The sequence below is a fragment of the Cylas formicarius genome, unplaced genomic scaffold, assembly GCF_029955315.1.
Source record: "Cylas formicarius isolate icCylForm1 unplaced genomic scaffold, icCylForm1.1 PGA_scaffold_10__41_contigs__length_53128322, whole genome shotgun sequence".
Lineage (NCBI taxonomy): Eukaryota > Metazoa > Arthropoda > Insecta > Coleoptera > Brentidae > Cylas > Cylas formicarius.
Window position 1 is genome coordinate 15,093,795 of NW_026844214.1, and position 22,441 is coordinate 15,116,235.

Here is a 22,441-nt window from a genome sequence, read left to right on the forward strand (position 1 = left end):
CGAGCACAACAGCAACGTCAATGTTTCGCTTTGCTGTTCGGAAATTAATGTTTGACTGTTTTATGCCACCTACCTTAGCTATTTTTGATTGTTATGGTTATTTTAATGCAACAAAATATCTTAAGTTTATAAACCTATTGAAAAAAAAACTAAATAGTATAAAAAATACTAACAATAAGTAAAACAAATTCAAAATATAATTTATTAATTGCAACATTCAGATAAACAATAATATAAAAATGAGATTTTTTATAATAAGGTTTGTTTGTTCCCTAGTAGATTATCAAAATTTTTCTATTACTCGTATACAGTTTTTTGAAGGATTTTTGTCCATTTGGATATTTTTCAGCAAATGTCTAAATGTTTTTGTCAAACGACAGTAAATAGTAGATGCAATTTCTGTAGTGTTCGATTGTTTTATTGATAATATTTTGAAATCTACAAACTTTTTAAATATTAAACCTTATAGTCAGTCACCTTTTCTATAAATGATAAAATTATAAACATTGACTTAACGATTTTTTTCAATGAAATTTTTAGTCTTAGTTTTTGGCCACCCTGTATTTATTGATTTGATATGTAACGTAGCTTTTCGTCGGAAAATTCGATAGATATATTGAGGACTTACAAACGTCACTTTTGCCTTCACATAGAGGGTGTTTTAAAACAACAAAATTGCCCGCGAAAATAAAAACATCCTGTATATACAACAATATAATATTTTAAAAGTGTTTTTGATAATTTTTTACAGGTTTCGGAGGGGTTCATAAAAGAAAGTTTCATTTATATTTTCTATTAGAAGATAACATGAAACTGTTATAATTAATTAAAGGGAAAGAGAGGTCGGGAGTTAGATGCAGGTTAAATAAAACAAAATTATAAAATAAAAGAACTATCTCATGTACATCAAATGACGTTTTTGTGTAAATAAATATAATATAACATTTAACAGACAGATAATAACACGAGTTGATAAAACATAGCCATTTTGGCACTGGAGTTCACCCACCATTTGGATGAAAATACAAAATTTTGACGGTACGTGGATGAGTATATATTTCGGCTAAGATTTAAGGCGTTTCAATACAAAAATTATAAAAACGTCTGTAGGAACATAACCCCATTTTGCAATCGCAAGTGTCACCTTATCCCGCACCACACGGCGTGGCTCTGTCACGCACCAAGACGTTGTCTCGAAACTTTATACCGGTTGTCCGAATTATCGCTATCACACCAATTTGAGTTCGCTCACGATCGTATACACGGCGATCCAAATAATGAGGAGCACTATAGTGCCCACAAAAAAGTACGTCTTCTTTTTGTGCCATGGGCTGTTGTTGGCTAAGTCGGGAGGTTGGAACCGTTGCCTCGCGCTTCGACAGACTTCGGGGGTACACGTGGTGGTTGCTTTCGTGGTCAAGTCTCCATTGGTTACGACGCTGTTCAGTTCGGTGCCGGCTTCCGAACCTTTGAAGGCTTTGTTTTCCATCTGGAATTTCAACGTAGTAGATCAAGATTATTTGCATTTTTAAAAATTAGACAAATATAATTTCATTTGATTACAGATCCTAATATTCTTCCGTCAACACGTTATAACAGGTTAGGGACACTATTGGTGGTCCATAATGAAGGCACCAAAAGCAATCCTAGATTAAATGTTTCTGATGACTAAGATACAGAGTGTTTTTAAAGTTCAGTTTTTGAAATTGTTATTTCTCTATAGCCCAAGCGGTTTATGAAATATCTACATTAAACGAGGCTGTTATAATCTCGCTATTTGTTTCACAACTTTTTTGTTGGTACCGTTCGGTTACCTTTTTTTTTGAAAATTATCAAAAATGAATAGGATTAAAAATACGTGCTTTCTTTTTGAAATGGGCTTATGAGAAGCTTATACCAACCAAGCTTAATAAAATTATTAAAAAACATACAGGCCGATCCATTAAAAAAAAACAATTTTAGTTTATGCAGTGTGATCAAAATAAGGATGGTATAGCAGGGGGATGTCAGAAACCATAGGAAATACAGGGTCGATTGAAAGGATGAAAGAATTTTATGAGAAACTTAAATCTGTCCCCAAAATGGCATAAAACAGAATTATTTTATTTGTAGGTCTAAATATATTAAATTAAATTTTCTTATGGGAGCCATATTGAATATTTTTATTATTAGATACGGTCACAATAACAAAATTTTATTTTTTTTATAGTAGACCATAATCGTTCTCGATAGATTTTCGGAAAAACAAAAGTTTTCACAATCCAGTTAAACTTTACACTAAGTTAAATAACGCTGATGTAAAAAGGTGTAAAGAAATATGAGTGCTGATGCTGACTGTGTTTGCTATTGATAAATATAATAATTGTTGAAGATATTCCTATCGATCACTAAGTTAACAACAAAAAGCTGTTTTGTAATTTGGATCGATACGTTTCGCATTGATTTAAATATAAAATAATACGTCATGCAATTTTTCAAACCAAACGCATACGCTCTGTCGAAGTTTCTCTTACTTTCGTATGTTATTTTATGAGCATTGTCAAATTTTTTGAATTCAACAAGAAATTGGAAAAGATTGAAATTATAAAGAAAGTTACATATCCTATGACTACGCTTGATGTCGAATGTGATCGTAAAGTTTCAATTGCTATTTGGGCAGACACTCTGTAGTGTCGCAATATTTGCATTTTTATTTTAAATGCGTGGGAGTAATATCGAATCACTTCAAAAGGAAATTTGATTCGAATTATCTTTATTAATGACTGACTGACGTAATACGATCACGTGTTAAGAAAGTACTTGAAATAAAAATTATTTATTGTTAAAGGTGCCTAAAATTTGATATTCTATTTAGTTGAAAGTTTTGATTAGTTGGTTTGCTTTTAATTTATTCCATTTATTGTTAACTGTCCCAATTTGAAGATTTTTTTTGTTTTCAGAAATGGCATGAAATTACTATTTCACTATCACAAGAAGCAGTAAAACCTGATTGTTGACAATACTCAATTTTATATATGCAGGCAACAATTTAAAAAGTATTTCTCATATAAATTTCTCATCAATATTAACACACCACCAAAATGTTGATCAAAGTTTATTTTTCGCTGATTCGATTTGGATAAATATTTTTTTATATTGTAGCTTAAATTTTCAGAAACGATTATATTATTTATTATATATTATTATATTATTATTATATTATTATATATTATATTATTAAATGAAAAGCAAAAATATCACAAATAGTACGAAGAGCATAAAAGACCTCAACCCAATAGAACACCACGGTAAAAATTGATGCGCCGCAGGAGACACTGTTATTTTAGTAGAGAAATTACTGATTTTCCGCACATTCTAACCTGTTTAACGAAATCCAGGCATATATTGAGAAAATATTGGGGTAAAAATGCCGCATTCAAACTTATTGATGATTTGTCACCGGGCATCTTGGTTAATGAATGCCGTAAGGTCATTGGTTAAAAAAATGTTTCTATTTTATATATATTATATAAGTTCTTGTATTAACGGCATGGGCAAAAGGGCCTTTGTATCTCTGGGGTAAGGCAGCTTAGAGATCATCAATCCGCACCCTTGGAAGATGTAGAACAAATTAAACGTCTGGTTCAAAGTGCGACTCCTGAATGTCAATCGGTTATGAGTAAAAAACTGGTTTTGCTTTGAACATGCCTAAAACTTAAATTTAAATAAAAATGTTTTTTATAACATCGTTTCTGAAGATTTAAACTACAAAAAAATTCACATATTCAACTCCATAAAAAAATCGAGTCAGCACTTCGCGAGAAAACGAACATTCGAATTTTAGCGGGGCTTTAATTTTGAAATATCTATCTAGTTCGTTATATTGCCGCATTTTGTTCGTCGAAACCGGAACAACATGCACGTGCAATACCAAAACTTTTTAGTAACCCTCTAAATAATTATGCTTACCTAAAATGTATGTACATAATTATTTTCTACACTTTTTTCTTAAAATTGGTCGCCGTATTTTATTAATGTTACATTTTAAAAGGCTTGTTTGTGCTTATTATAACGCTCAAACTCTATGATTGATTGATATTTTTTTAACATTTATAGTGTTCACCATTTATTTAACGAATTCGATTATAAAAACAAATTCAGGCCCATTTTTCAATTAACGGTCTAACTAAAACATGGAATATTTTTTAGAAGGTTATAAAAATATTATTTAACAAAACTGGATGGTTCATTAGAACAAAAAATTTTAGAATATAGAATAAAATACATTTAAAATCATTCGGTGCTATTATCAAAACGAGATAGTAAGGTATTGTTCTAAAAGGACAGAATTTTATTTTTGTCCTGTAAGTTTAAACATTCAATATGCAATTAAAAACAAAAATATTTGAGAGAGTCGATACAATTAACGACAAGAAAAATAACGAACATAATACTTAAAAATTGTTGCTATCAAAAGCAGAAAAGGCATAGTCGGCGACAAGCGATGGCAGCAAAAGTGAGAAAATATCATTAAAAAATACAACGAACAAAAGAGGATTTAATAAGATACCTTCAGGAACCCCAACGTGATTCTGAAATAAAGTAAATCTTTAACCTTTTTTTTAATCATTAAAATGCTATTTTTAGATAAGTTGTCAGTGCCATTTTGGGGAAAGCGGGCCGGTATGATTTTTTATCGCATTTCAAGCACTGGCAAATTTAAATTTTATGTAAATTGAATGATAAAAATTGTCTTGGAATGCGGACATTTTGAAATTCTCTATAGATGTATGTATGGACGACCCGGTTAAAAAAAAATTACCGCATAGATTTACAATCGTCCGCGCATAGGAACTTTCTTTTTCAGTAGATTCGGAAATTATTAAGCAAAATTAGAACTTGAAACTTGTAATACATAAAAATTCGTAGTAGAAACGGTAGCGGGTCATAAATCCCAATCTCGGCTTCTTTTATCATCATCGAGTGTCAAGAAATACTACTAATACTACTGAAAAGTGCTAGGGATTTTTTACATTATGTCTCAAACTATATCATCTTGACTTTTGACGTCAATTATCGAAGTAAAATAAAACACCTGACAGAGACAGAACATCAAGAACCGACTATTAAGCTATTTAAAAAAAGTGCAATACCGCATTTTATCAGTTCTCAACTGCTTTATTATTAATTACATTTAATACAATTTACAAGTTCTGCATTTGTATTTCGATGATAGTTTAAACTAGAGTACTTCGCAGACAACACCCAGTTTGGAATAAATTTCTCTTCTGACCTAGCGTGAATTATGATTATGATTTTCCTTTATTTGAAAGTGCTTTTGTCTGACAGTTCTTAATGGAATCAATCCATCCTTTGGATACTGTATCATGTGGATCAAAACAAGTTTCATCTAGGTACATTTGGATTTGGTTTTTGGATCTATAATTTCATGAGGGTAATTAATTCTCCAATTGCGCAATGTGTCAGATTTTATTACCACTTGTTTTTTGTCTACTTTGCGGTATTTAAATGCCCTGGTACAAAAAACTTAATGCCACGGCTAATAATTGTTTTTTAAATTTCTTCTAACTTCGTATTCAGTTTATCCAAAGTAGAAACAATCTGGTTTTGATAAAGGCAATATATTTTCCGTCCGTCTGTCATATTTTGTTCACTATTGTCCAGACGGTGGGATTGAAAATCACTACGTTTTTCCTTTTAAACTTCTTGTTTGATGAATCCTCTACTCAATAAACATTCATACACTTGTTTGCACAATTTGTTTTGAATCTAATGTAATTTCGACACGATATAACGGAAAAATTAGTAATATATTCGTAAGAACCTTTCTCGAAACGCATGGTAAAAAGTATTGGTTGCTGGATTTACTGAGTATATTTTGGGGGAAGACGATATAATTTGAGACACACTATACGCTAATATTTTGATATTTTGACAGAGTGTATATTTGGTCCTGGAAAACAGAAAGTTTTATATCCAGCAAAGCAAATTCAAAATTAAAACGATGGTGAAAAACGTACGTGATCGATTATTCGCTCCATGTTTTCCACACGTCCTCTATCCGTGGGTTAAATGTAGCGTAAAATTTAAATCACGTACACATTTTAACACTTTCCCGGGGTACTGATTCGGCTGGACGTACTGATCAAAACAACCCGCGGTCGCATCTGTAAACCACTCGATTGTCGATAACGAAAATGTTTATCGTCGCGTTCTCAGCGGTCTGCGGACAACTTCTGCTTATCTGTCATAGGTCTAGGTAAACCGTAAAGCAATGTTTGCATAAATCGAGGAATAATAATCATCGTTGCATATTACCTATTGTTCAATTACTCATCCGCGCGACTTTTTGTTTATTTCTGCTTTGACCATTGCGTTTTTCGAAAACGTAATTGTATATAGTCGGAAAATTATCTACATTAATAATAAATACGTAACTACATAAAAGCTCAAGCTGTCCATAAATAAAAAAAAAACAGAAATCAACGAATAACAAATACATCGGAAAAAGAATACAAACAAATAATAAGAAAATAGAAACAAATCTGAGCTGTGGATATATTAAGTTATTAAATTATTAAAGTATGATAAGCTCAGTCTATGTGTTAGACTTTAAATTCAACTATAAGAATAAAAACAGTGTCCGAATGGCTATTCCTATTTTCCTTTTAAAAAGATATTCATTTAACGATCTTATGTTAAAGCTGAAAACATTGTACAGTGTGTCCCATTTTTTATGCTTTTTCGGCGTTAATAATTAATAAGGCTACTTTTTCATGCTCAAAAAGAAATACTATAGCTATCGGAGGTGATTTTGCATTTTTAGACACCCTCTTTAGATGTACAAACTAAACTTGTGTTTTTTAAAATAAAACGCCCTGTATGTTTTGTACTAATTTGATTGGGCTTGTTATGAGCTTTTCAAAAATATATAATATATAAGAGGTAATCCAAATGCAAAGCATATGTTTTTTTTTTTTTTTTTTTAACAACTAATAACTAAAAACTTATTTGTGACTCGGTATCAAAAACTCAAATCTAACTAAGAGTAGCCCAACCTTCATCTCGTGATTTGTTAAAAATACAAATGCCCGTGTTATTTACTAATAGGCTGACAAATGTTAAGATGGCACTGTTTCAGCAGACCTATGTAATGAGACCCGTGCCGGAAAAAATATTAAGCTCCTTCAGACATAAAATTCGGATTGGCGCCATTGTTTTCATATGTTCAATTAGAATGAGCTGGTCAAAGTTTCAACATTATGCAATATTTCCAGACGGTCGCGTTTGTTTACCGTTAACAGCGCCACCAACGGAGAATGAATTCGCGAATATGTTTTCGAATCGCAGTAAGAATATATTTTGACTAGACTTGCAGAAGGCAACTTTGCGTCACCGAATGTGTTTGCATACGAAGAGATTTTTCCGTAATTACTGGTGTGGAACGAGTAATTTCAAGTCAAATTGTGTTATAAAAAAGTTACAAGTGTCAAATAAACTTCGAACGAACTCCTGATTGACATATATCCAAATCCAATCCAATCCAAAAAATATCTATCTATTTTTTAGTCGTAGCTTAAATCTTCAGAAATTCAAGTTTTAGAAGAAAACAGTTTTATTCTCAATGTTTGTCACATTCTGTGAGAATTCCCGACATAGCTCCACCTTTTCTTAGAATCTTGTTTTTTTTATTCACGTCTTTATCTCTCTTATTATTCCAGACCATGCATTCCAAGAATAATGAGATAAATATTGAGACCTTGAACTGGCCCTCACGCGGTCCAGACTTTAACCCAATAGAACATTTGTGAGATCAACTGGGCAGGTATGCAGAGTATGCAGGTAGCTTAAAGATTATTAACCGCCACCTGCCTTCTCGGATGATGTAGAAAACATCAGAGAAATATGGACTAATATGGATCAATCACAAATTAAACGTCAGGGTCGAAGTGCGAGTCGTCTATGTTAATCGGTTATAAGGAGTAAGGGAGAAAACACCCGATAATGACTCTTTCTTTGTTTAATGTTATGATTATGTTTTAACTTTTTTTTGTAATGAACTTAATTGTCATGTTAGAAACTAAATTCCGTATCTCATTTAGTAAGTGAGCTACGGCTACCCGACTTAAGACACCTAATAGTGTTGACGGAAAATGTTTTTCATAACATCGTGTCTGAAGACTTAACCTACAATTTAATATATATTTAAATCGCAGCAGCAGTGTGAGAGACAATTAACTTTGAAATTGACCCAAATTTTATTGGGGCGTTAATTCTGATGCGATATGTATATTGCAACGATTATTGCACCTGTACCCGGCTTTTGTTAAAAGCCGCAAATTTCATAATGAGTTTTCTGTGTTGCAGCATAAAATTACAAAACTTCAACAATGAATTAGCTGCTACATGAATGCGCCGTGTTTGTTCTTACCGTTGTATGGTTGTTACTCGATTTGTCAAGTCGAAGTGCCGGCGGGTAATGCTGACGATAAACTGCCGAAGAAATTGCAGTTAGTATTTTGGGTTCCCTCTGCATAATTATTCAAGATAGGTACCGTTTATTCTGTTAGCAAAATAACAAAGAGGTTGTCCTAGATACATGTATTGGTTACAATTATTTAAAAACATTTGCTTGGGTCTAAAAACGTATAATAAACACTTCAAGGGGTGGGCTTAACTTTGTTTCAGTCTTATTTTAAATAGTGGCTCTAATGTTACACAATACTAGAGGCTGATTTAATTCATTAGATATCTTTATTACCTTTAAAATTGCTGCACAGCTCATACAAATTAATTAAATTTCAAGAACGCATAAAGAACTTTATATTTACCTTTGGTGTTTTTTGATTGAATTAAAGCATTAAAATTACCACAATACTAAAATTTGCCTCAATCCAAATTTAATTTTCTCGCGAACTTCCCACTCTATTTGGATATACATATATTTTTTTAAACTCTGTTGCTTAAATCTGCGGGAATGCTATGGGAAACATTTTTAAGAAAAAACAGTTTTATACTCAATGTTTGTCTCATTCTGTTGAAATTCCCGTCAACGCTATTAGGTGTCTGTCGAAGGCAATGCAATCTTTTTTCAGCATTTTGTTTTTTTTTATCCACGTCTTTATCTCACTTATTAAACGAAATTCAGGATTTAGTGCCAAAAGCAACAATTACACTTTACTACAAACAATATCATAATCATCTGATTGATCGATATTCGTCCATATTTTCCTGAAAATGTTTTGTACATCATTCAAGGAGGCAAGTGAGGGTTGATGATTTCTAAGGTAAAGTCTGTTCATAGGTATAAGAAAGTTACTAACTGATACGAATTAAGGAAAGACCCGGGCAAGCTTTAAGAATGAAATATGGCCGAACAGGTCTGTACTTTGCTTAGAATTTAATTATTTGGGGTTTTGTTAGGAAAGATACTAAACAACATTTATTTATTTATGTTTAAATCTAAAATAAAATTACAAATTATTTTTATTACCTACTTAAATTACTTAAAATTATCCACATAACATATCAGTATCATTATCGGTATCATCGCCTGTTCTAATTATTATTTGTTCTATATTATTTGTAATATGGATATACGATTGGCCTTTTCTATATGTCAAACAGAATTTGCGGATTTAACTTGGGGAAAAACATTGTTACGACGAATGGCAGATTTCAGTTGGTGCCAAACATGTTCAATGTGATTAAATATATAGGTGGAAGCCTTCAAACTGTATGCCCTAGATTTTTTGCATAATTATCACAGACGTATTCCTTTTGTAGGTTCAAGCTTTGTAGAAGCTCAATTAATTGCTTTTTGGTATAATCTTCGTGAAAATAAATGTCGTTATTATACATGTAGTTTTGGATTGTTGCTTGTGTGTCGCATGAGGAAGGGGTCAACTGTCTACTGTGATAACTTGCATTGTCTTTTACAATGACGCTATTAGGAGGAATGTTTGGACCTAGTTTGTTTTTAAACCAACTTTCAAATAAATCAGCGGTGGTGTCTTCAGGGTAATCCAGAGAAGAATCTTTAATATTTTTCGCAGACAGAGAAAGTCCATTTGGAATCCAACCATCAGCATGCAAAATAGTTATTCTTTTACCTCTTTTTTATGGCGCGTTTGTTTTACACTTATGAGTTGAGTCAACCCAACCCTTTTCCGTGGTATCATAAGCGTCGAACCAGATTTCCTATTTTTTTTTTTAGATATTCCAGTCGCCATTTCCGAATTCTAAAAGATTCCATTAAACCTTGCCTTTTGTCAATTTTTTAAATCTAAAACCCATGTGTTGAATACACTTCCATAAGGTAGTTCTGCCACATTTAATACCGGTTTCATCTTTTCGAAACCTCCTAACTAAGATATCTAATGTAGGCACGTTTTGTTCCTCGTATAACTGGTAAATTTTACGCTGTATTATATCATGATCACTTTCATCTACACTCGAGAAAATGTCAACATCGCTTCTTTTTTCCTCGCTGAAATGGGATTATTCACAATTTTCCATACAGTTGATATTGGAATTTTCGTCAATGTGGCTGTTTCTTCTAAAGATGCTTGCTTGCTGGCACCACGTTCAATGAGAGGCAAATAAACATTGTTTATAACTTCCTTAGTCTCAATAGAATAGTGTTTTTTACATTTGGGCGGGAGCAACTTTGAAAAAATTAATTTAATTTTGATGGGAAGTTCATGCTGAGTGTTCTATTTCGCCAATTAAGTATACGAGCATATGTAAGTAACTACATTTTATAAATGTATTGGCAAGTGCGGGGTTGCCACATATATCACAAACCTACACACAAATTCTAAGAAACATTACTTTAAAAATCTCTGCCGACTAAAGTTTCATATTTACTTCCGCAAGTAGACGTATTCCATATTTTCAAAATTTGACAGGACAAGGTAGATAGATTCTTCCATTAATAAGAGCCCAAAGTTCTTGTATTAAAAAGGTAGTAAACTACACGTATACTCACATTATCACCAGCGTTCAAAACTACATCACACAACAGCGAAATGTAAAAATATCACCTCTCATGCAACGTCCACGCACCAATCTCTCGATGCCACTATATTATTTAATCATTAAGTAAGTTCTCTAGTCGCGGTTGATGATTGCAACGAGGTAACTTTCACTTTGTCGGTTGGTTATTATTGGCCTGCGGCGTTTGTTGATCCGAGATGTACTGAGTATATTTGATTTTGTTATTATAATAATGATAAATTATATTCAAATAGGCGTATTAATTATACATGTTATTGATAAATCGTTATATTATTTATTTATTTATTTATTTACATATTAACGGTTTAACCATTTTACAAAATTTTTACATTCATATTAAAGGTACAGAGAGAAACACAGCAATATAACAACTAGAAACTAGAACAAAATGTAACAATAACGATAAACAGAATTAACTGGCAGCACTCAAACGCAACACATCATAACGAAATGAGCGGAGGCTGCCGACAAAAGGATCAAGCTTTAAACAGTTGCACGCTTTCAGCATTCTAGTGAGGGGTGAATAAACTCCATAATTTGCGCGATGGTAAGAGTTGGACAATAATACCAACCATTCAGAATCTTAAAGAGAAAAACTAAATCACTCTGAGATCTTCTAGCTTGAAGATTATCAATATTGAAGGCCTTAGCTATAATACTGTAGTTGATCTGATACCCATTATAGATATTAATATGCGCCTTTGAAGCCAAAGATCTTAAAAATGCTTTCTGAACGACTTCGATGTTATCTATATGGCAGGCATAATATGGAGACCATACCACAGATGCATGCTCAAGTATAGAGCGAACCAAAGAGATGTAAAGGAGTTTAAAAGACAATGTGGAATAAGTTGGCCAGTATTGCGTACAACAAACCCAAGGACTCGCATTGACCTGTTTACTACTTCAGCAAAATGTGTCACCAAATTTAGTTTAGAATCGAAGCAAACACCCAAGTCTTTAATACTAGTAACGGCCTCGATCACGATTCCATCAATGCTATACTGGTTGTTAACCATACTCAACGAACGAGTGAAGCTAATACTACAGCATTTCTTTACACTGAACCACATGCAAATACTATCCACGTCTCTCTGCAGAGCATCCTTGCCTGATCCAACCCTCCTGAATATCTTCAAATCATCCGCAAATAAAAGACACTGCGATTCCGAAACTACACTAACAATATCATTTATAAACAAGTTAAAAAGGTGGGTCCAGTGTGAGAACCTTGAGGGACTCCCGAAAAAATATCAATTTTACCTGAGACATAATCGATATTATAAATTGATATTGACATTGACATAATTGACATTATAAATTCTAACTTCCAAAACTGGAAGATAAAATTCAAAAACTGACCCTTTTGAACATGCAGAATTCAAAAATGCTAACAACAGCGGATTGTTTGATAGAAGAATTTCGGGCGATAGTTAATTTACGACCGCGTTCGCCGAAATTGTATGTTGCTGGTAGATATTTTCGCAGCACCTGATGTAATTTGCTAACAAATGAACAGTGATAGTTTATTAGATAGCAACAAAAGTGTCAAATAAGAGAATGAGATAGACTAAATTACAAGAATAAGAAACTGTAACAGTATATTGTGCAACAAGTGCGGTAAACGGCATTGGAGTCAAGAGTTTATTTGGCACCAGCGGAGCAAGTGTTTAATAACTAAGACTTTAAAAGGTTACCAAACGGTTTGCATACTATACTTTTTCTACAATCATTAGTTTTTGGGTATATTTTTGCAAAACAAGACTAATACATTCGCTGACACATACACATTTACTTTTGTAGACTCTTCTTGGAGCAGTTAGTTTTGGTTAGTTTAAATCTGTCCAACGAATAAAATTAAATGTTCTTTGATTACTTATTTAAAAATTTAAAATAAAATTAATTAAAAATTACATTTTAGTTCAAAAGGTAATTAGGTTTAAAGCTCCCGTTAAGATGCCCGTCAAGAAGTACAGTTTAGCGATATCTGACGCACCATCTACGTTCTAAATGGCGAATAAGTAAAGTTAAAACAGAGTCGAGAGTTTTAAAAACCAATGCCATTTAGCCATTTTGCAGTAAGCTTACGCAAATTTCCGTGTGGACACGACCCGATAAATACTTGTTTAGATGCCTATTTAAGTTATTTTTTTGGTTGTAAATAATAATTTGTGACAGTTTTTGTTTGCGGATATGCAACAGTAAAAGTGTTTGTGAGTTTGAGAGTCAGAATTTGGGATTACCAATTTGTAAGGTTGTAAAGAATTGGAAATATTTGTAGCTCTGTGGTAAAGAATAACACTGCCATAGTATATTATGCAACAAGTGCTGTAAACGGCATTTGACTCACGAGTTTTAATAAACGAGTGAGTTAAAAAGTTTACCGAACGTGTTGCGTACTATACTTTTTCTACGACCGTTAGTTTTTGGGTAAATATCTCCGACAACATCCGATTGCTCCCAAACCCGTGCGGTAAAATCCCGGAAATGTCCGAAATGGCTCGGATTCGTGGGAAACGAAACTGACGTGGTAAAGCGACGCTTCCCGTCAGATCGGTGCGTAATTAGGTATTTTACAGACGGAAGTAGAAAAAATATTTAACTGGAGATGTTAGTCGATATGACTGGGGAATGACTAAATAATGAATGTGATTAAAACGAGTTTAAATTTGTTGCTTAATAGTGGACTAGAGTATTTTTTTTGCGGTTTGAACTTATGATATTGGCAATGTTCGGTTTGTACCAAAAATTAATGGGGAATTGTTTCTTGTGTTAGCAGACAAAGTAATAAGACCGCTTGATCATATTTGGACGTATTATTTAGTAGTATTTAGTAGTAATTTTGTTAACGCGATTAACCAAAAGCAAACAATTTATTTTTGGGGTATGATTTTTGTTTAATATTTACTAGTATTAGCTATTTTGTCTAATACCAAAAACATTAATCGGTAACCCTTTGCAGAGTTAGTAGACAAAATAATATGTCAGCTGAGCCAGTTTTCTTATTATTTGAGTTCATTAATCGCGAGGCTGCACGATTTGGCAATCTTGCAACATGGCCAACCAAATGTCGGTTTATCGCTGTCACTATTTGATTTCAATAACATCCTGTATAAAGAGTGCAATTTGCATTAATTTTTAAGCTGTTTTAAATAATGTGAAAAATATTGATTTTAGGCCTAAGAAGTCTGATATTCGTTGCAAATTCTACAGGGTATTTCAAAAGTAAATGTTATAAACTTTTCTGAAACATATTTCTCTCTCATACAAATCCGCACAACTCGTAAGGACTTTTGGTTGGTGTTGTCATTATTTGCTTTTCAGTAACAAATTACGAATACTTGATGAATGGTTTTATAATTTAGTATTTTATAGTTTGGAATAGTTACCTTATTGCAGACGTTTGGCCTAAATAAAAATCTTTTCAGCCACGATGTAAACGCGTACATTAACCGCAAAACTTGGCACTTCGGTAGATTTTGATGCTTTCATATCATAAAAAATTCAAGTCAAAATTTGACGTAGCTTTGTGACAACGACTGCGAATAATTAAAATTGTATAAAACTGCGAGGAAAATATATTCTGTGTGCAAGGTCTACTAAATTACATGCTATAGTAAATTTAAAGCTTGCTGAGTTAGCAGAGTAGTAATAAATTAGCAAAATATAATTTTTTAAAATTTGGTATATTTTGTATTGAGATAAATAAATATTCTTTAGTAAAATGTCACTCAGGATGTTAAAGTTTACTTTACAATTCTATGTAGCTCAATCTGTTTCTCACATATCGGCACTACAACTTAGATTAGAAGGCATGCATAGAATGCATCCTATTTTTTGCGAAATATAATAATAATAATAATCATAATGTTTATTTCCGTTGACTTTTAACAAAAGTATTGGATGATGTCAACAAGTAAAAAAAAAAAAAACATTAGAACACTAAAATACAAACTTTAAAAACAGATACGTACAAACACACAAAGTATATCACACTGAGAGATCGGCGTTACTACAATCAAAGTGTTCTTCGATAGAATAAAAAACGTTTTTATTCAAAGCTTTAATTTTTGCTTAAATAAATGGACAGGCAACTTATTATATAGTTTTATTGGTAAAATCATAGGGCTGTTAGCTACTTTGGCTAACTTATGACTTGTTCGAACAATACGTTTTTCGCCAAATAACAAAAGTATGCATAGCCATTTTGTTTAATACGTGGTCAATTTGGCCTGTCCAGCACAAATTACTATCTATGAACCAACCCAAATACTTAACAACGTTAGTCTGATTAATCGATTTATCCTGCATTCTAACCAATAAGCTCTCGTTCAAATCCCTAAGCGAAAACAACATCATCTCAGTCCATGTCCCCTTCAAACAAATACCGTTACGTTCACAGGGTATTTCATCGTACCCAGCTGAACCTTTTTTTGTAACTGACGAAATAATGCATCGAAGTTCAACACCCGTGAAAGGTGTTAAGAATAGACTTCGACTTTACGATTTTTTATTAGTTGTTTGTGTTGTTTTTATATTATTTATTACTTCTCTAACGGAATTCGCAAAGAAGTCGTTAAATTTTTCAGAAGTCGCGTGTAAATCGACATATATGTAGACAATATGTAGATGGCGTTAGTTACACTCTATAATATCGCTATATAATGTCGCCACTTTTTTTGTTAGTACCATTCCGTTGTTTTTTTTTAAATATGATGAAAGAGTGATTTTTTTTCTATAAAATATATTTTCTTTTTAATATACCCACCTTCACAAAAAATCTGTCCCAACATGCACGGGTTCCTGAAGCCCTGTATTTACGGACTTGGAGACTCCTTGTATACATGTCACCTTATCCAAAGTCTTAAATTTCAATTTCTATGTGGGTGAAACCGCAGGCATGTGTGGACCCATTTGCTGGATACGGTATTAGACCACAACATTTTGGGGATGCCGTCAATAATGATGCCAAAGACATTGATAGACCTCCCTCCCCTATAAAATGAACTAACCAGGAGGGATGATTGAGTTCAGTCTAAGGCTGACATCATGGTACACTGGCGGCTCCAAACGCATGAGGGGGATAGCGGAAGAGCACGCAATTGAGTAGGAGGCTATGCGGAAAAGAATATTAACATGTTTTCGAACGGTGAGGCGGCGATGAAGGCGCTAGAAACACCTCATGTCGCCTCTAAGACTGAAAGAAACTGCTAAGAGGCCTTATCCATGTTAGAGTGCCGTAACAGGATAACAATGATATGGACACCAGGACATAGTGGACTGGATGGTAATGAACATAGCCAACCTCATAGCAAGGATGAGGGCGGGGGCACCAGCAATATCAGAAGAAACACAAGCATACTCGCGGCGATTACCGGGTTGACCCATTCACAGGTGTCCCATGACATAACTGCCATAGCTTTACCGTGTGTTGCTGGGATGATTTCAAGTTGAAAAGGTCAAGTTAATATATACTTGGAACGCTACTCTAACTGAGCTACGAGCATTTGAAATTTTAAAGACCATTTAAAAAGAAACCGCTTTCTTGAATTAGTTGTTCCAATATTATGTTCTGCTGATAATATTATTATTAATTTATATATTATTATATTAAAATAATTTTAATATTATTATTAAAAAGATGGCTGCGAATCTTATGTATAGTGACAGTAAACTAGCAATGAGCAGATCAAATCAGAAAATTCTCCTAGGGATGTATAGCGAGTTTCATAAAAGACTGATACTCCTTGAAAATTCCACTTTATATTTTGAGCATTATACACATCATCAGGCTGTCATATTACATTTTGGCAAAACAAGATTTGTTTTGACGTCCAATATGGGATCTAAAGGCAAGTTTATGCAAATATTTTGGGTAATAAGAATTAATACGCATATTTTTATGAGTTGAATGTGGATATCGAATGGTTCAGTTTAGCTGTTTCGCCAACTGTTTTAGCCAAAGGTGTAAGAGGTTGTACTTTTTGGAAGACTAGAAGATCTTCATCCGAAAACCCAGAGGTTGAGGAAACGGTAGGGCACACATTGTGCAGTTGCAGAGCAGTGGGAGCCTCAGATTTGAGGATGTGAGCAAAATACCCCCTCACAGTACTGCGCACTTTCCACGAGGGTAGAATGAAGATCATTTTAATTTTAACGTAAATGATTTTTCATTATTATATTCATTATTTATTTATTATTATAATTTTCATTATTTTCGTTGTTATTGTACATATTGCTCTCGTAACATTTTTACTAAATTTTAAGCGTTTCTGGAATTAATGACACTATAATAATATATAATAGTATATGCAACAAGTTCGGTAAACGGCATTTGACTCACGAGTTTATTTGGCGCGAGCGGAGCGAGTGTTTAATAAATGGGTGACTGAAAAGTTTACCGAACGTGTTGCATACTATACTTTTTCTATACTTTTTGGGTACATTTTCGCAATACAACAGGAATACATTCACTGACATGGCCGTCAAAAAATATCTCCGAAAATATCTGAATGCTCCCAAACCCGTGCGCTAAAATCCCGGAAATGTCCGAAGTGGCTCCGATCCGTTTGAAATGAAACTGATGTGGTAAAGTGACGCTTCCCGCACGCTAGTGTAATTAGGTATTTTACAGACGGGAGTAGAAAAATAAATTTAACTTGATCAATCTCGATAACAGGTGTCACATCAAAAACATTCCTAATATGAATAGCCAAAGCGCTGCCGCAAGCAACCCCATAGGCGTAAACTATCAATTCTATATTGATACTATATCAGTATATGATGGAAATCGTTATACATTGACTATCTTTCTAAATAATTGTGCAGGTTTAATTAAAAATGTTTATCGCTATTGTACATTCAATAATTGGTCAGGTAGGGCATTCAGTTTAATAGGTTCTAGAATAAACGAAGTAAATACCTGGAACGATGGATGTAAGAAACGCATTACATTTAAGTTTTGGTGATCAAAGAAATTTGGATTTTTTGGTACAAGGTCTAATAGATTTAACACCTATAAAAAATGAAACAGACACAATGGAAAGGCGCACGATCTTTAATTTCTTATAAATTAATTGCATTAAATTTGGAACGTATAAGAACTTTGCGAAATTACGAACAACAAATTTTATTCGAGGATTAACTGGCCAACTTCAAAATAATGTTAAGATACGTAATCCCCTGAATTTAGAAGTGATAATGGGTCCCGTTATCGAAAAAGAAAATTTCCTGTTAAACCAACTGTTCCCAACTGTCAATTAAATCGACCCTTTATGGCATAATCGTGATGGGAGTTGTCCATTAAGACGAAATATTAATGTTCCATTTCAGAAACACTCGTACGTTTCTCAAAGGCAACGTCAAATCATAAAAAATCAACTTCTAAATTTTAATCGCAAAAAATTCGTCCCTAATCAATTTCTAAACAATGAAACAATTTATTTTAAACTTTAATACCAATTAAAATTGTTCTCGGCAAAGCTGTCTAGATGAACCCATGGACACTTCGGCAGGAACTTCCAAACTCCTCTGATCAGTATTTTGAGGCAAACCCAAATCAAACAACCACCGAAAATATTTATTGTGAAAATAATACTGATCCATATAATTGCAAACATTATTTAAATACAAAGCATTACGATAAAATACCATATGAGTGCTATGAACTTCACCCAACTAAAAATAAACCTTACAATAGTCACATATTAGAAACTCAAGATTCGTCTTTCACTGGAAATGAAAATTTTATCTTGAATCCCATGCAGAATCAAGTAACATAGTAAATATTAATATAGCAGCTAATTTGCCGCAACTATTTATTCCGGAAATAAACGCTGAACTGTTAGGGGAATACAAAAATTTTATTGTTTGCAAAAATTGTTCAAAAATTTTACAAAAACTATAATTTTAGTGAAGACTTTTAGATTGAAACAGTTCATATGATTACTCATCATAATCAAGTAATTTTGATTACATTTCTAATATTTTAAAAACTCAAAAACATCATAAATTCTAGATTTTTGATTTTAGCGATAAGTTTGAAGGAATAATAGGTTTACATTACTGCATCAGTTAAAAGCAATATTAGATGTTAATATAAAACTGAAAGGAGCATTAAGCATCAAATACATTATGTTATTATTATTCTACCTAGGATAAAACAAGAGTCTGGTCGAAATTCCAGTTAAATATAAACATGGTTAGTTACTACAATAACCAACACTCGCGTTATTGAAATTTTAAATATTAACGAATGAAACTTTCATAATAATTTATTAAAAGTCAAGAACGTAAAGCCATTCGAAAATTAGCCCATTAATTGTCGTGATATATTTTATTGTGCAATTCTTTCCTTTAACTTTTATAAAACAAATTCGACATAAAATAAACGTAACCGACAATAGTCCCATTTTCACAAAGACATACCGATACCCGCAAAAACATAAAGTTGAAATTAAATCGCAAGTTAATAAAATGCTTGAACAAGGCATTATACAAGATTCAATTTCACCTTGGTCTAACCCAATCTGGATATCTGGATAGTCTCTAAAAAATTGGACGCTTCTGGTAAAAGATAGTGGCGGCTAGTAGTAGACTATAGGAAACTAAACGGTCGGACTATAAGTGACAAATACTTCCTTCCTACCTAACTAAACTAGGTAAATGTCAATATTTTTCGACCATCGATTTAGCGAACGGATTCCATTAGATCGAGCTACGTCCGGACCAGTGTTGGACAAACTTTGATTTAAAAAAAATCAAAAACCATTGATTTTTTTTTATGTATTTTTTTTTTAATTTTCATAAGAATATGTATTTCCCGTTTTTTTTGTAGCAATTACAAAATATTGTAAAGCCACCGTACGCGCCTTTTACAAAAGAAATGTCTGTCGCGACCTGTTTTTTTCCTGATCTATAAATTGTCGTTGTCTAATACGTCTCACGTATTTAGTTGGTGATTTGTCGAAGGAGTGGAACTAGTGGAAAATTTAAATTTAAATGGCTGGAAGAAAAGAAAATAGCACATAGCCGTTTTACATTAAAGCAACAGATCCCAATAAATCTGGACATTGTTAATGTACATCATTGTTATTTTAACGATATAATTTGTTCTGTATAAGTTTTCCTGCAAATCCTGCCAAATTCCACCGAGAAAAGTTCAAGAATGTCAACGCCAAGAACTTCCAGAACCTATTAGTATTCTTCCCTAAAATTGCTAGTTCCCGGATCCTGGATCCTTGTAATTTGAATCTGCAATGATGATCCCTTCACATGCAGGCTGCTGAATCGACGCTTTCAACGATAAGATTTTATTATCTGTGCGCTTTTAACAATTAATCTGCGCTCTTTATGCCACAAATCTCTCTACGCAACACAATAAAGTTCCAAATTTCGAAATTTTATGTTTTTAAAAAGTGCGTTGCCAAAATCAAACTCAAAATTGATGGACCGCAGTGTAAACCAGCCATAGCTAGGAATAAATATTTTTCTCTAAACTTGATTATTGAAAAAAAGTCTTTATACTTCATCGCACCAATCAGTGGAAAAGGATCGAAAACAAAACAAACAAAACAACAAAAACGTAGTCTTACGTGGTGGAAAAAAGAGTTTGTTTCAGTTCTCTTTTTGTTCTTTTGTGTTCCATAAAACACAAACAAGACATAAACCTCACTTTCCGTTTAGTGGAAAACCGACAACAGGGGTACTACATATACTATAGAGAAACAAAATAAAATTCGCTCAGTAAATGTAATATATGAATTACATATATTTTTCCTCTAAGCAGTTGCTTCCCATAACGGCCAAATTGTATTCTTCAAAATAATTTGTAGCTATAGTCGTGAAAATAATGATATTGAGCCAAATGTTGTACCTTGGTAAAATGTCACTCATGCGTGAGATACATATCAATTGCTGCATAAAAATTTGTGATGTGGCGGAGAATCGATCAAACACGATCATAAAAATCAATATTTTTTGTGGAGGTGGGGGGTATCAAAATGCAAATATATAACGGTGCGTTTTATCGAAATGAACGTAGTATACAATTTTTACTTGACGAAAAATTTCCGATTCCCAGTTGCCATATCAATATTTGTTTGGGCCATAGATAAATAACAATTTCGAGAACTTGACTTTAACACCCACCCAAATGAGCTACATTTTACTAAGTCATATTTGGTCTCATCAATATTTTTACGAGTTTAAATTAGAATTGCGTTTTGGAACATTCATTACGAACCACCCTGTATCATAAATACTGTTAGAGAATACAATTAATTTCATACAATTACACAGTCTAAAGTCATTACTAATTTGCATTTAAACATGTCGCTAACAATGGTCTTTTATTCTATGTTTCGTATGACGTTTTAAATTTGAAATTCTTACCCCAAGCTCGGTCCGCTCTTCCAACAAAATCTCGATGCTTTTGTTCATGGCGTTCGCCGATTGCGTTAAAACGTTACTCTACTCTTCGCCATTCGCAACTATTTCGCAAAACCGATCGGACCATATCATTTCTTTTTTATTACCGGCACATATATTGTCGATAATAAACACGTTTCACTTTTGTCAAATAACCGTGTTTTATTTCGTTTTTCGCCACACTGAAAACGCAAAAATTACTGACGTCGGGTTAAAATTATTATATATAGACATCCTTGAAACGAATTTGTTGTTAAAGGTATTGCGTCTATCTACATACGCGGTGCTAATAGTTTCCGGTAAGCGAGTCGTGTTTTATTAAATAACAACTATTTTGTGACGAACAGATTGAAAATATTTTTCACGCCATAAGTTGCACGGAAATCTACAGGGTGTTCCACTGGTAACTTCGTCGATCTGGTATGGGAAAACTATGACATTTTGGAAAATTGTAATTAAACTAATGTTGGTAGGGGCAATTCGGCTAAAATATTTTCAAGATGGCGGCACATCCGGATATTCCGAAAGTGGACGTCAACTTACTTATATTAAATAGGCGAAATTTATGTACTCACTTCCGGTATATCAGGACATGTCGCCATTTTGAAAAAAATTTAGTCGGATTGCCCTTATCAACATTAGTTTAAATTGAAATTTTCAATTTTTTTCTACTTATAGTTTGCGCATAACAGATCGACGAATTTCCTTGTGGAACACCACATATAGTCTTGGTAAATAACAACAGGCTGTGTCACTACTGCTAGAAACAGTTTCAGTTAAGCTCTGAAGAAGTCAACAGAATGATTTGGCGAAACGTTAGCAAGTTCGACTCAAGTTTTGTAAAAAGTATTACTGTAGCCTGTGGAAGGTTAACTGAAAAATTAACAGGCTGTGTCGTATACCTAATACCTATATACTAAATATATACAAAAATTACAAACGGATGGAAATATTTATCAACTCAGTGCACATAAGAAGATCAAACAAAGGTAGA

General features: G+C 33.0%; 1 protein-coding gene across 2 annotated transcripts; it reads right to left on the reverse strand.

Moving 5' to 3' along the window:
* Window positions 1–876: 876 nt before the first annotated feature.
* LOC132701636 (uncharacterized) lies at window positions 877–21,677 on the reverse strand. 2 transcript variants are annotated; one of them, XM_060669749.1, is made up of 2 exons: window positions 21,412–21,677; window positions 877–1,489 (listed from the first exon to the last, which is right to left on the reverse strand). In XM_060669749.1, the coding sequence occupies exons 1-2, from the start codon at window positions 21,457–21,459 to the stop codon at window positions 1,229–1,231; spliced, it is 309 nt and encodes a 102-aa protein (XP_060525732.1). In that variant the 5' UTR covers window positions 21,460–21,677; the 3' UTR covers window positions 877–1,228. The 2 variants fall into 2 exon arrangements, with proteins under 2 accessions (XP_060525732.1, XP_060525733.1); XM_060669750.1 differs by lacking the exon at window positions 21,412–21,677 and adding an exon at window positions 6,021–6,225.
* Between the last annotated feature and the right edge of the window lie 764 nt (window positions 21,678–22,441).